This window comes from Sus scrofa, chromosome 13, assembly GCF_000003025.6.
Source record: "Sus scrofa isolate TJ Tabasco breed Duroc chromosome 13, Sscrofa11.1, whole genome shotgun sequence".
In the NCBI taxonomy this organism is placed as follows: domain Eukaryota; kingdom Metazoa; phylum Chordata; class Mammalia; order Artiodactyla; family Suidae; genus Sus; species Sus scrofa.
In genome coordinates, this window is record NC_010455.5 from 205,737,168 (window position 1) to 205,752,972 (window position 15,805).

At 52.0% G+C, this 15,805-nt stretch overlaps 1 protein-coding gene across 2 annotated transcripts in view; it reads left to right on the top strand.

Annotated features, from left to right (window-relative positions):
• Positions 7,228–15,805, top strand: part of UBASH3A (ubiquitin associated and SH3 domain containing A) — a 42,090-nt gene continuing 33,512 nt past the window's right edge. The window contains exons 1-4 of one of the 2 annotated variants that reach the window (XM_003358975.3): positions 7,228–7,606; positions 9,487–9,540; positions 12,973–13,159; positions 14,858–15,056. In XM_003358975.3, coding sequence (XP_003359023.2) covers positions 7,308–7,606; positions 9,487–9,540; positions 12,973–13,159; positions 14,858–15,056 — 739 coding nt within the window. In that variant the 5' untranslated portion in view covers positions 7,228–7,307. The remainder of the gene's footprint in view (positions 7,607–9,486; positions 9,541–12,972; positions 13,160–14,857; positions 15,057–15,805) is intronic. The other variant, XM_003483366.4, reaches the window with a different exon arrangement.

Sequence of the window (15,805 nt, forward strand, 5' to 3'; positions counted from 1 at the left end):
ATTCATACAGGGAAGGAGTTCCCGCTGTGACACAGTGTGTTAAGAATTTGACTGCAGTGCCTTTTGGGTCACCGCGGGGATGTGGGATGGATGCCAGCCCAGCGCAGTGGGTTAAAGGACCTCGCATTGCCCCAGCTGTGGCAGGGATTCAGTCCCTGGCCTGGGACCTTCCATAGGCTGAGGGTGTGGCAGTAAAAAGGAGAAAATAAAATAGAGGGAAACTCATCAAAATGGAGTTGGGAGGCCAGAAGGGGGAGCTCTAACAGAAGCAGGGGTATGTGTCAATTACAGACCCCAAGAGAAGACTCCTCCATCCGCTGAGACTCAACCACCAATGACAGACCCTGACAGGAAAAGACGCTGAGACTCAACCACCAATGACAGACCCTGACAGGAAAAGACGCTGAGACTCAACCACCAATGACAGGCCCTGACAGGAAAAGACGCTGAGACTCAACCACCAATGACAGGCCCTCACAGAAAAGACGCAGGTTGCATCTCCTCCGGGAAATCCACCCCCCAGCAGCGCAGCCCAGCAGGAACCATTGTCCCTACGAGCTCTCGCTCTTCTTTTCCCAGGAACTTGGCTCAAAACAACCCCTTCCAACTTCTCCCTTTTTTTTGCTGTAAAATACATTCCTCTCCTTTGTTTGTTTTTTGTTTGTTGGACTTGCCTATGGTTTTTCCCATGCCTCGCTTGTCCTGAATTGCAATTCTTTGCTATTCTCGAATAAATAAATCCCTTTTTTGCTGGTAAAATAACTGACTTTTATTTTCAAGATCCACAACCTGGACGCAGAAAACTATGTCACAGAGTTGGAAGTGCCAGGAATTTTGACGATTGATGCAGAATGGCCAGATTCCTTGAAAACAATTTAATAAAACAGATACAAGAGTACTCATATCTGTTAAATTAATTAAATCCATAGTTTAAAACTTTCCAACAAAGAAAATTCTAGGCCCAGCTGGGATCACTGATAAGTCTTTTCATATATTTAAGGAAATGATACCCATCTTAAAAAAACTCAAGAGAATTTGAAAAGCGGTAACACTTCCCATCTCGTTTATGAGGCTAGAATAATGCTGACACTGAGGGTGACCGACGGTCCTTGCTTCCCTGGGACCGGGGGTGGGGGGCCTGGGGCGGGAAAGTTCAGTGGTAAGACCCAGACACTCCCAAGTTAACCAAACAAGTTGGTCACCACCGACATCAAAGCTGACCAGGAAATTAGGAGTTCCGTCGTGGCGCAGTGGTTAACGAATCTGACTAGGAACCATGAGGTTGCGGGTTCAGTCCCTGGCCTTGCTCCGTGGGTTAAGGATCCGGAGCTGTGGTCTAGGTCGCAGACATGGCTCGGATCCCGCGTTGCTGTGGCTCTGACGTAGGCCAGTGGCTATGACTCCGATTCGACCCCTAGCCTGGGAACCTCCATATGCTGCTGGAGCGGCCCTAGAAATGGCAAAAAAAAAAAAAAAAAAAAACGAAACGAAAAACACCTGACCGGGAAATTAAAAGAAAGGAAAACAGCAGGCCAAGCTAATTTACAAATACGGATGCAAAAAATTCAAATAAAGTGTTAATGAATTGATTCTAGCAATATATGAAAAGGATGTAACATGTCAAAGAGGTTTGGTCTTTGGAAAACAAGGCTGTTTTAACATTCAAAAATCAATGGTATAAGTTATCTAATTAATTGAGTACAGAAGGAAAATAACATGAAAAAGCATTTGATAAAATATAGTATCTGGAGTTCCCGGCTCAGCAGAAATGAATCTGACTAGTATCCATGAGGACACAGGTTCAATCCCTGGCCTTGCTCGGTGGGGTTAAGGATCCGGCGTTGCCATGAGCTGTGGTGTAGGTTTCAGACGTGGCTTGGATCCCGCATTGCTGTGACTGTGGTGCAGGCGAGCAGCTGTAACTCTGATTCAACCCCTCGCCTGAGAACTTCCATGTGGCACAGGTGCAGCCCTAAAAAAATACAAAAATATATATGTATATAATATCTACTAATGAAATTTCAAAACACTTAGGTAAACTAGGAGTGAAAAGGAATTTCTTTCCTTTTTTTTTTTTTTTTTTTTGGTCTTTTTGCTATTTCGTGGGCCGCTCTCGCGGCATATGGAGGTTCCCAGGCTAGGGGTCTTATCAGAGCTGTAGACGCTGGTCTACACCACAGCCACAGTAACCTGGTATCTCAGCCTCATCTTCGACCTACATCACAACTCACTGCAACACTGGATACTTAACCCACTGAGCAAGGGCAGGGACCGAACCCGCAACCTCATGGTTCCTAGTTGGATTCGTTAACCACTGCGCCACGACGGGAACTCCAGGAGTTTCTTTTATTTGATAAAGAGAATCCACCAAAAAGCCGCTTTCATTCAACATGACATAGCAAGTCGTTGCAGACAATATGGCAAGAAAAGGAAATAAAGTTGATAAATACTAGCAAGTGAGGAGAAAACTGTCGTTATTTGAAGATGACATAATTGTATACACAGAAAATACAAAAGCATCTACAAAATATTAGAACTACTGTGATCTCAGCCAGATGATTGGATGGTATGTCAACACATAAAAATCAATTGCTCTTCTTGGAGTTCCCCTCATGGCACAGCTCTGATTGGACGCCTAGCCTGGGAACCTCTATGCTGTGGGTGCGGCCCTAAAAAGACAAAAAAAAAAAAAAAAAAAAAATCAATTGCATTTCTCTACACTGGCAGCAAGCAAATGGGACGTCAAAATTATTTGAAAACAGTAGCATCAGAAACATACAAGATGTAGGGGTTAACAATGACAGTAGTGTAAAATACTGAAAATTACTAAGAGAAATTAAAGAGATGCACCATGTTCATGGAAGAAAAGATCCAACAGTGTTGAGGCTGACTACAGACTCAGTGAAACCCCACACAGGGTCCCAGCAGGCCTTCTGGGGTGGAAATTAGCATATTGCTTTTTATTGTCCTTTGGACTCCTTCCCTTCTCTTTCTTTCTTTTTTGTCTTTTTAGGGCTGCTCCCGCGGCGAGGGGTCGAACTGGAGCTGTAGATGCCTGCCTGCGCCACAGCCACAGCAACGCGGTATCGAGCCAGGTCTGCGACCCACACCACAGCTCGGGGCAACGCCGGATCTTAACTCACCGAGCAAGGCCAGGGATCCAACCTGCGTCCTCGTGGATGCCAGTCAGGTTCGTTTCCACTGAGCCCCGACAAGAACTCCCCTTTTCTTTTTTAAAATCCATGTGATTGAGGTTAATTTACACACTATAAAATGCAGTCCGGTCAGTTTTGAACCTCTGTACACCCGCACAGTCACCCCCAAATCAGGAGAGAGGACGTCTCCGTCATCCCCTGAAGCCCCGCATCCTCCAGCCTTGGTGGGTCCCTTGATCCGCTTTGATTCTATAGATCAGTTTTACCTTTTTAAGGATTTCTATTAAATAAAAGCATATGACATGCATAATCGCGTGTCTGGCTCCTTTCGGCCAACAAAATATTCTTTTGAGTTTACCCGTGCTGCTACTTGAACCAGCAGTGGGTCCCTCATTATCCATCAAGGTTATCCATTGATTGGCTAGACCACAATTTGTGTGTCGAGTCACCAGCTGGTGGACAGTTGGATTCTTTCCAGTGTGGGTCTCCTGTGAATAAAGCCACAACGGGCATTCACAGACAATCCCAGTGTGGACATACACCCTCATGTCTCCCGGGCAGATGGCTAGAAGTGGATTGGTCATAGCGCAGTAGCTGATTAACTTCATACAAAAGTGTTGAAATGTGTTCCAAGATGGTTGGACAATGCTGCATTCCACCAACAACATATGCCAGTTCCATTGACTCCACAGTCTTGTCAAAACTAGGTATTGTCTTCTTGGAGTTCCCGTCGTGGCTCAGTGGTTAACAAATCCGACTAGGAACCATGAGGTTTCGGGTTTGATCCCTGGCCTTGCTCGGTGGGTTAAGGATCCGACATTGCTGTGAGCTGCGTTGTAGGTCACAGACGCAGCTCGGATCCCTCGTTGCTGTGGCTGTGGTGGAGGCCGGCAGCTGCAGCTCTGATTCAACCCCTAGCCTGGGAACCTTCATATGCTGCAGGTGCGGCCCTAGAAAAGGCAAAAAGACAAAAAAAATTAAAAAAAATAAAACTTGGTATTGTCTTCTTTTCAATTTCAGCTCTTCTAGGAAGTGTGTTGTGGTGTCACATTGTGGTTTTAATTTACATTTCTCTGATGATTAATGTTGAATAGCTTTTCACATCCTCATTAGCTATTTATATTCCTTCTTTTGTTAAATGTCCATTTAGATCTTTTGCCTATTTTTTTTCAACCCTGCCCACAGTATGCGGAAGTTCCTGGGCCAGGGATCAAACCCTCGCCACAGCAGCAAGCCAAGCTACAGCAGTGACAATGCCAGATCTTTAACCCAGCAGGAAGTTCCATTTTGCCTATTTTTAAACTGGATTTTTTTGTTTTCTTATTATTGATTACAAGAATAAATATATACACTATACATGTGTGTGTGTGTGTGTGTCTCCTGGATATAAGTCCTTTGTCAGGTATGATATATAGTGATATTTTCTCCCAGGCTATGCCTGCCCTATTCATTCATTTATTTATTTATTTGTCTTTTTAGGGCCGCACCCATAGGCATATGGAATTTCCCAGGCTAGGGGTCAAATCAGACCCCTACAGCTGCCGGCCTGCGCCACAGCCACAGCCACGCCAGATCTGAGCCGCTTCTGTGACCTACACCACAGCACACAGTGACGCCCGATCCTTAACCCACTGAGTAAGGCCGGGGATCCAGCCCGCATCCTCGTGGATGCTCATTGGGCTTGTTACCGCTGAGCCATGATGGGAACTCCCCCTTTTTATTTTTTACGGTGTCTTTTAAAGAGCAAAAGTTTTCAGTTTGGGTGACCCCAATTTATCCACTTTCTTCTCGTATGGTTCATGCTTTTTATGGCCTGAGAAAGTCTTGCAAACGCCAACGTAGCAAAGAGTTTTTCTTTGAGAAGTTTCCTAAGGGCTTGTACGTTTAGGTCCCTTACACACTGTGAATTAATTTGGGGGCATGATGTGAAGTCACGGTCGAGGTTCATACAGTTCCCACCTGGATACGCGGTTTTCCAGCACCATTTGCAGAAAATATCATTCCTTCCCCAGTGAATTCCTTTGGCCCCTCTGTTGGGCATCAGTTGGCCGCATGGGGGGGGTGTCTTTTTCACCCTCCACCACCACACTACGGCCACCTGATGTTTAAATGTATCTGAAAAATCCAAAGGCCTTAGAGGGATGAGAGAATCTTAAAGTGGAAGACAAATCAGAGGGCTTAGCACGCTAGTCATTATAACAGCATCATGTGGACACAGAAATGGACCAATCAAAGAAGGCAGCATAATAGAGTCAGAGACAGACTGATACATATACAGTCAGCGGATGTGTAATACACTCTACTGCCATCCACGGGGTAAAGGACGGTCTTTTCAATGAGCAAAGGTACAGAGAAATAAACGATCTTTTACCCCTACCTCCCGCCATAGAAAGAACTCATTCCAATGGGCCGTATTGCTCAACACAAACAGTAAATACGGTAAAACTCCAGAGACAGCCATCTCCATCAAAGTGGAATTAGCAGTGGTGTCTTTTTTTGTCTTTTCCCTTTTGATTTATGGCAGGATATTGAATAGAGTTCCCTGGACTATACAATAGGACCTGTTATTTTTCCATTCCCTGCAGAATAGCCTGCGGCTGCTAATCCCAAACTCCCAGTCTCACCCTCCCCTGCCTCCTCCCCCCACCTTGGTGGCCACAAGCCTGTTCTCTGCATCTGTGGGTCTAACAGTGATTTCTTACACAGGATGTCGAAAGTTCTAACCATAAAAAAAAAGATAAATTCATTTTTATTCAAATTAAGCACTTTTGTTTCACTCAAAGTCATCACTAAGAGATTTAAAAAGCAAACCACAGCCTGTAAGAAGTTATTACCTTGAAAGGAACCCAACAAAAGACTCCCCTCCAGAGTTGCCAGAAATGGATAAGAAAACCCATACAAACCATCTAAAAATGACAGATGGCCTGAGCAGACCCTTCCCCAAGGAGGATATTCAAGGGCCGGAGCCCGACTCGTGGTGCTCCGTGCCACTGCCATTCGGGGAAATGCAAATTAGAGCCACAATGACACACCTCGCCACACCCTCAGAAGGGCTGAAACTCAGAAGCCAGGGTGGGCCAGGAGGCAGAACAGCAGGAGCCCCATCCGCTGCTGGGACAACGGCTTTGCAGAGTCACCCGGCAGTTGCTCATGAAGCGGGCACGTGTCCTAGGACACAGCTACCCACTCCTCAATGGGTCCCCAGCAGAAAGGCACACCTCAGGCCCCCAGGCATAAACAAGAGTGTCTCAGCATCCAAACAACTGACAACCCCAGAAGTGCACATCCTCAGAGAAGCGGAGAAATAAGATGGGGTACACGTATCTGATGGAATAACACACATCCATGCAGTGAACCACCACTGCGGGCCGTTATGTGGGTAAATTCCACCCACATAGTTTTGGGCAGAAGGAACCAGACCTGGGAGAGTGCTTGTTCTATGGTTCTGTTTATGTCAGTTTCAACGTGGGGACAAAATTAACACACAAGTAAACCCAGCAGCTACTTTCAGGGGAAGGAGGAGACAGCTAGAAGCCTGCGCAGGCGGCGGGGATCCCGGGGGCCGGGGGCTTCTGAGGATGGTGGTGTTCTGGGGTACAGCTTCTCAGCCTTGGCCCTGCTGACACCTTGGGATGGACCCTTCTTCACTGTCATGAGCCCTGCAGCCTTCCTGGCCTCAACCTGATGGCGAGCGCCCCCTCCATCCATTGTGACACCAAATATGTCTCCAGACAGAGCCAGTGGTCCCTGGGGAAAGGGGCTAAAATTCCCCCGGTGGAAGACCTGCTTTATTGAAGGATGAGGTGTCCGTGCCTGCTTCGTGCAAATGCCCTGAGCCGTGCATGTAGGATTCGTCAGCTTTTCTGCACACACATCCAACTTTAAAAGTATTCGAAATGTTTAAAAAGTCAATGAATAGCTGAAAGGGTCCCGCATTTCAGAGCTAGCAGGGACAGTAGATACAGCGGAGTCTAATGTCCCATGCAGGTTAAGGAGGCCAAGATCTAGGTGCCTCGGGGTTCAGAACCCCACCCCCGCTTCCCCTCCCCCTTGTCCCCCCCACCCCCTCTCAGGCCAACTGGCTCCCAAGGGCAGCCCAAGTCTCAGCGGCGGCTGATCCCAGGCGGGGAGTCCGACGGACCCCAAAGCCCAATGTGGAAGGGGCGCCACACCCACACTCTGCAAAGAGAGTTCTGCAAACGGGTATCTCGTGCAAACAGGATATTAGCTTTTGTCAGACAGATCACAAAGGGCTTGAGGTTTCTCTTCTCAGCCTCAGGCTCCCTGCCTCTCCCTCTCCGGCTTTATCTGCTTCGCTCAGTCTGCGGGCAGGAAGAGATGGCAGCGGGGGAGACACAGCTCTACGCCAAGGTTACCAGCAAGCTCAAGGGCCGCAGCTCCTCCGCGCTCCTGGAGCCCCTCCTGGACATGGGCTTCCCGGCCCACACCGCGTGAGTACCCCCCGCCTGGCCAGGGTCCCTGACCCCCCGCCGACCCCTCTACGGCTGCAAAATTGCAGGTGGCTCAGAGCACTTACTTCCTGTGCGAGGGGTGAACCGCACAGGGCCAGAGACCTGCTCCAAGTGAGGCCCGTTCTGCTTTTATGAAGGACACGACCTTCGCTTTTTAAAGACAAACTCTTCTGGCTGGTGATGGGGGCCCCGTGACATCTGGGAAATGGGAGCCAGGGTGTGGGGGGACTTGGGGCCTGGCTGCCCCCCTCGGTGGTCAGCTCAGCGAGCCTGAGATGGCCTTGCAGACTCGAATTCGAAAGCCCCAAAGTCGGGTGGGCCTCTTGAAATCCGCCAGAATGTGCTTCTCTCGGTGCGAAGGGAGAGCCCTTGTCTTTGAGGGGAAGCTCCCGGATGTCTGATGATGTAAAAAAGGGTCAAGGACCTCCCCGAGCAGGTGGACACGACCCACTTATCCAAGGAGAAGGTGCACCCAGAGACCCCTCAACCTCACGAGTTACCCTTCGGAGACAGAGGGGCATCCCCAAACTATGAGCTTTCAGACCAACACCCGGTCACAGCTTCCACGGGGAACCAGTTCCTTAGATCAGGTCCTTTTCACATGCTCATTCGTCTGGGAACTACGTCGGAGGCCTCCTGATGTGACCTTGCACTTGGGAGGGGGGCAAACGCGCCTTAAACAGGTTAACGAACCCCTGTGACCCAGCTGCTGGAGTGCCTGAGGCTGGACCCCTTTGCTCCCTAACTCGCACTGGGGCTCTGTCCTCACGTTCTGCTCACACTGAGTGGGGGGCTGTGAGCTCGAAAGGAAACCAGGCATGGGCAGGGTGCGGAGGGGGACCCCGAGGCTGGAGGGGGCAGGGGGTGCAAAAGGGGGGCTGAAACCCCCTCTCCTCACCTCTAGAGCCCACACTTTGCCATGTGGCCAAAGCTGCCGTTGAAAGCACACCCCAAGCCCCTTCCAATTTAAACATCAGCCGTGTGCTGGGTGGAGAAGCATGTTTTAAATGTGACCCTTAGGCTGGAGCACCAGGTAAAGCTTCCAATGAGCTCTCCAGGGGCCTCCCCCTTCAGGCATCCAGCAAAGTGGGTTCCTGATCAGCTCCAGCAATTTCCAGGCTGAATGCCTCCACCAAACTCCACTGGGCCCAATCTAGTCCCCTTCGGTTAAGCTCCATCCAATGTGCACGTGTCCTGGTTCAATGACAAGTAAGACTCGGGCCCGGGGAGCTGGCAGACGGATCGGAGGGCGGTCCATTGAGATGGGGGCCTGGCGACCTCACGGGCAGCGAGGAGACACAGAGGGGCTGCACGGCCCCCCTACCTGGGCATTTGGGCTGGGCTTTCTGGAAGAGGGACACCAGAGAGCCACCTCCCTCAGGGTGTGTTGATGCCAGACGGCTTCTTGGCCAGTAGGCATGTGTGCCAGCCAGGGACACGGCCCTGATGGCTGCCTAAGGTTGCCTAAGGCAGGTTCTAATGTATTCCCCACGCGAACTCAAGGGTCCGAGAGGAGGGCCACCTGGCTGTGGGGAGGGGTTGGGTCAGGGAGGTGGGATTCAGGCATGGGTGGACTCAGGACATGAGCCCTTGCTCTCTGTTCCATGGACGAAGGTGGGGGCCAGGGAAGCAGGGGGGCAGGGGCCAGATGTGAGCGTCCACATTTCCAAACTCACAGCGATGCCACCAGAGGCCAGAGGCCTGGGTGCTGCTCCCCGAGGAGAGGTCTCGCCCACCAGCCCCCAGCGGGGATCGGGGGGCTGAAGGTCCCATGTCCTGCACAGACACCCCGTTGCTCTGACCCTCCCCCCAGGAGCAAAAGGCAGGTTCTGAGGGCTCCTTGCGTCCTGCCCCCACAGGCTCAAGGCACTGGCAGCTACGGGGAGGAAGACGGTGGAGGAGGCATCAGACTGGTGAGTGGGGCACCGGCAGGGCGGTGAGGTCTCTGCGCAGTGGACCCTCTGGGCGGCCGGGGCAGAGCGGAAGGAGGAAAGAACCCGTGTTTGAATGGACAGCAAAAGAGAGAGAATGTCTGAAGCCTTCCGTAACCGAATGCGCTGGCGGGGGGCGGGGGGGGGGGGTTGCTGACCAAATGAGGAAGAGCCATGTCGCTGATACGATGACCCCGAGTCACCACTATCTCTGCCTCTGATGGGGACGGGCCTTGCGGGGGCCGGGCGTATGTCCCTTAAGTCCCCACATGTGGCACCTTGAGGGAGCCTGCTGCTTCGGGCAGGGGAGCCCTAGGCTAGGGTCCAAGTGGCTCTGCCACCGCCAGGTCTGCGACCCTGCCAGCTGCCCCCTGCTACCAGCCTGGGATTTCTGCCCTGGGCCTCCAAGAGGGCACCCCCTCCCTGAAACCCAGCCCTGCCCGCGTGGGCCGTGACGCCACTGTCCTGCCCCAAGGGGAAGTCCCCTCACGCTCTAACCCAGAAGAGCTGTGACGAAAAACACGCAAAAAACCCAGGTCCCGCCAGGCTGGGGTCCCCGCCCCAGAGCAGGATGGTCGTCACTGGCACTGGGTCCCTGTGTGCCCAGCGAGTCTTCAGTGGGGACTCCCACCCCCTCCAGAAACTCTAGGCCAAGGGCAAACATTCAACCCTGGTACGGACAAGGGGGGGCACCCAGGACCATCCAGCCTAGGCGAGCTCCAAGGTCAGTTGCCAAACTTGAACTAAAAACCAAACCCAGGATTTCCGTTGCTGTTCTGGGGGTGAAGAACCCAACTAGCATCCATGAGGACGTGGGTTCCATCCCTGGCCTTGCTCAGTGGGTTAAGGATCTGGCATTGCTGTGAGCTGTGGTGTAGGTTACAGATGCGGCTCAGAACCCATGGCTGTGGCTGTGGGGTAGGCCAGAAGCTGCAGCTCCGATTCGACCCCTAGCCTGGGAACTTCCCCATGTGCCATGGGTACAGCCCTAAAAAAACCCACAGTGCTTCCAGGGCTGGGGTTGGTCCTGGTAGCAGTGAGTCAGCCAGAAAGCCCAGCAGCCCTGCCAGGAACAGGGAGAGAGTGGGTGCCCTGGACTCTGCTAGAGCGGACCCAACCCCACTCCTGAGCAGGGAGTGCAGATTCGGATGCTGTTAACCACAAGGGCAGCCTCAAGGTGAAGATGGGGGGCTCTTACTTTCCCAGTCGCCATCTGGGGGTGACTATCCACCCAGCAAATGTGTGCCCCGCTGCCCAGCGGTTTGCATCCAAGTTCATTCCCTGGAGAAATGCAAAGGGCCTAAAAAGACACGTGCAAAATCTTGATCACGGTGCTCTGATAGTTTTTAAAAAGAAAACTATTTCCAGGCCCATCAAAGGCATGTGGATGGGTGAAATGTTACATATGCGGATGACGGAATGTTACGTAGCTCTTAGAAGGCTCACTCGGGAGTGACTGTGTGGCTCAGTGGTAATAGACCGACTACCATCCATAAGGATGTAGGTTCGATCCCTGGCCCCGCTCGGTGAGTCAAGGATCCGGCGTTGCCGTGAGCTGGGGTGTAGGTCACAGACGTGGCTCGGATCTGGCATTGCTGTGACTGCGGTGTAGACCAGCATCTGCAGCTCCGATTGGACCCCCAGCCTGGGAACTTCCAAACGCCAAGAGTATGGCCCTAAAAAGCAAAAAAAAAAAAATTTCACTCATGGCAGACTCGACTAGATGTGTGTGCATCAACATGGAGAGATTACAAAAACGGACTGTTGAGTAAAAAAATGAAAGTTGCAGAATAACTTGAGCAATAGCTTGTGACTTATGTAAGATACACGCAAGTGTTACCTATGAGCATGTTACCTAAAGGTCGGGAAGAAGACAAACAGATTAAGAAGCGAGGTTTCCTGCAGAAGGAGGAAGTGAGCCGCGACGAGGAGGTGAGAGCTTCCTCTCTCAGCACCTTTGCACTGCTAAGGACGGGAAACCTAACAGTTTCTCCAGGGGCTGGATGCGGATTTCCAAATGAATATTCCATCACGAGCACATCTTGAGTCATCAAAAAGTCTTCAAATCCATAGTTTCTAATGACTAGATGATAAATTTACTCTCATTTCTCTAGTTTTTCCTGCTTTCCTGTCATAAATAACTGCACAATAAATATTTTATATGTGCAGTTTTATCTACATAGTTTACTTTTTCCTCCAGATAAATTTCTGGAAGTAGAATTCTTGGTTCAAATGGAGTGGGGACTTTGAGACTGTTTCTCTTTGTCTTTCTTTTCGTGTATGTATGTGTGTTTTGTTTTTCTTTTTACAGCCTCACCTGCGGCATATGGAAATTCCCAGGCTAGGGGTCAAACCAGAGCAGCAGCGGCCAGCCTACACCGCAGCCACAGCAACACTGGATCCAAGCTGCGGCTTTGACCTATGCTACAGCTCACAGCAAAGCCAGATCCTTAACTCACTGAGCAAGACCAGGGATCAAACCTGTATCCTCACAGATACGATATTGGGTTCTTTTTTTTTTTTTTTTTTTTTCAGGGCTGCACCCATGGCATAGGGAGGTTCCCAGGCTAGGGGTCCAAGCAGAGCTGTAGCCACCGGCCTGCATCCCAGCCACAGCCATGCAGGATCCGAGCCGAGTCTGTGATCTACACCACAGCTCACAGTAACGCCAGATCCCCAACCAGCTGAGTGAGGCCAGGGATCGAACCCGCAACCTCATGGTTCCTAGTTGGATTCGTTTCTGGTGTGCCACGACGGGAACTCCCGTGTCGGGTTCTTAACCCACTGAACCACAACAGCTTCTCCAATTTTGAGACTCTCAATATATATTGGGAAAATGCTTTGTATAAAGGTGGTAGAAATTTATCCTTAAGTCTCACTGCGCCTTGGACTTAAGCAAAACTCTTCTCTTCTGAAAGACATTCTGCTAATTTGACAAATGAGGAAAGCATTGTCTCAAATATTTTTTTATTATTGGTGAGAATGAACTTGAATTCGGGGCTGTATATCCGTTCCCCCCGTATTAGAATACATTTCTGGATTGAAAGAAAATAGAGTAGCCACCTAAATCCCGGCTAGTTCTTTGTGACTGTGTTTTTACACTTAACTTGAAGTTAGAGATAGAATTAAACTGTGAGTTTTTCCCACAAGATTTTCCACCCTAAGAAGATGCAGGGCCCACAAAGATGGTAAGACGACCAGGTTTTGAGTGTTCCTGTCACCTTTCTCTCCTTCTCATGGTCTTTGGCCTGGGAATCTGACAAGCCTGGCTCTGAGACCAGGGTGGACGCACCCAGCCCTGTGCTGGAGGAGTCCCGCTGGGGCCATTATTCAGAGTCGCCGTCACTGCTGTCCTCCCTGGGGAAAGACTCCTTGCCACGACAGCAGGAGAAAACGTCCCCTCCTCCGTTACAGGCTGCGATGCCACTGCAATGACCCTTCTCTCGACGACCCCATCCCCCAGGAGTATGCCCTGTTCCTCTGTCCCACTGGGCCCCTGCTGGACAAACTTCAAGAGTTCTGGAGAGAGAGCAAGCGTCAGTGTGCAAAGAACAGAGCCCACGAGGTCTTCCCTCACATCACGCTCTGTGACTTCTTCACGGTGAGTCTGCCCAACACGCCTTTAGTGCTCATTAATACGGTGGCTGAAGTCATTTCCTGCAATAACTAGGTGGTGATGGGACAAAATTGAGAGCAGCCATGGGATTTATTTTCATTGGATGGGCCACAACTGTGGTGTGAGATATCCTTTACTTTCCTCTGCCTCTTCATCCGGTCAACTCCTATTCATCCTTCAAAACCCAACTCATTTATCCCCTCCCTTTTTAAAGTGTCCCCCATCACCCCAGGCAGCAGGGGTTGTTGCCTTTTGTGTCCCACCACAGTCTTGTTTATCCACCTAGCGGTGCTTTTCCTGTTGTGTGGGGATGTGCCTGGTTCAGCGCTATACCCCTCAGTGGACTGAGATCCTCAAGGGAAGGGGAGGTGTCACTCACGGGTGTACCCTCGGAGACTAGCACGGTGCCTCAGACAGGGTGGGTGCTTCCGAATGTGTGATGGATCAACTGAAGGATGGGTTGGCCAGACGCAGATGTAGGACTTCACCCTGGCTTGGAGACCAGCCCTCTGATCCAGCAGAGGGTCAGTTAGGCAGCCTGGGAAGGTGAGAAGGACCTGGGCAACTCGGAAGAAGAGGGAAGCCTGAGAACGAGAGAAGGGAGGAGAGACACCAAGTCCTCTGTAGTTCCTGACGGAGAAGCACAGAGAGGGTGCTCCCCGCCCTGCCCCCGCTCTGCTGTCAGCCCTCGGTCCCAGGCCCCGCGTCGCTGCATGGAAGGGGGAGGCAGTCCTGTGAAGGGAAGATTTCCAGAAGATGCCAGGACAAACAGCACCTTGCAGAGACCTTGACAACCCCTGCCATTTGCTGGTGGGCTGGGGTCCCGGGACCTAAGTCATGAGCAGAGCACTTTCCAGGCCCTGCAAGGGCTGCAAAGATAGAGCCGAAAGGGGTGAATTTGGTGAATTTCATGAGCTCCGGTTAGGAGGGGAGATGGGGTGCACATAAAGCCAGGACAAGGCCCCAGCTCAGGGATAAAGAGGCTGTGGGCATCAGAGGGAGCTAGCTGCTGGGAGAAAGGGTGGCTAGGATCTCGGGGGGGGTCGCCATGTCTGGGTTTCCCTGGGGTCCCACGTGGCTGCATAGACTCATCCACGTGGACAGTCTTGGGAGGGCTTTCCTTGAGCAGCACTGAGCCCAGGAGCCTGGAGGCGCTCCGTCTGGCCAGAGGGTAGGTATGTGGGTGACAGTGGGGTTGACAGGGAGCTTGTTGCGGGATGGCTTGATCTCTGGCCAGAACACAGCCTCTGTCGGGTCTGAAGGTCAGCAGCCGAGACCTAGGCTACGACCCTCCTCGGCAGGTAAGTTCTGAGCAGTGCACCCGGGTCTGCCTCACTGGGGCCACGGGAAACATCCAGAAGCCAACAATGCAGCGCTGAGCACAGCTGTGGGCCCCAGGAGTGGGGGGGGGGCTCGGGCGTGATGCCCGGTGGGTCAACTCAGTGTGGCATGAGGGGCATACTTGGAGGGAGGAGGGTTTTGACCTGGGCCCTGAAAGGATACTTAGTTCCAAAAAGAACTTGACCTGAATTCTCTAGGAAACAGGACCAGCTCTAGAACAGGGTCGTAACCCCAAACGCCAGGACCGCGTAGGCCACATCACGGCATCGTGAGTGGCAGAGAGCTCCCCGCTGCCTGGCTCACTGGTTAAGGTAAAGGTGAGCGTCCTGTCTCTGTCCCCAGTGCGAAGACCAGAAGGTGGAGTGTCTGTACGAGGCACTGAAGCGAGCGGGGGACCGGAGCCTGGGCACCTTCCCCGCGGCCGTGCCACTGGTTCTCCACTCTTCCGTCAGCTACCTGGGCTTCTTCGTGGACGATGGCCCCGCAGACATCATCCGGGAATTCGCCGTGATGTTCGCCACAGAAGCCTCGGTCCTAGCAGGTGGGCAGCCCCGAGCAGTTGTGCACGCAGAGCCCGGTTCATAGAAAGGGGTGCCTTGTGCCAAGGGTCCAGCTCGCCACCCTCGGATGCGATGGGCAGACCCCAGGGCCACGGGAGTGAGGCGGTTCCCCAATGCAGCCAGGGTCAGCCTGCTGGCGGGTCTGGTGGCTCTGGCTGGCTGGCACAGAGGGTGCCTGGGCCCTCGCCCGCCCATGTCTGCGCCCACCTGGCCCCTTGCAGCCCACAGCTATGACCCGGCCTTAACCCGAGACCCAACAATTAGACAGACCCTCCCTAATGGTCCAGGGCGTCCTTCAAAACCCTGAGCAAGTAGAAGCCTGAGGACCAGCAGAGGACTCTTCTCTGAGCGGGAGAGGGCCCCGTCCGCATGCACGTGGTTTTTCAGAACACTCGCCCTATTCCAGCTGCCCGGGAGCCGTCTCTGGAGGGGACGTTGTGTGCCTTCATGATGACAGGGCACCGTAGGCTGGCGCAGGTGGGCAGTGGGGGCCTCCCCCAGCCCCATGTCCACCGGCAGCATCTCTCCTCACCGGGCCAGCGCTAGGGGTCAAACGCAAGGCCTGGCTCATTTATGTTGATTTTTTTGGTATGAGCGTGGTCCTGTCTCCTCAGCCTCTTGGGGGAAAATGATCTAGACCCACTTGGAGAATTAGCCCAATCCTCTTTTCTCAAACAGCAGCCCCGCCTGGAGACTCTAGCGGGAAGAATTCTGGACTTGACCTCAGCTG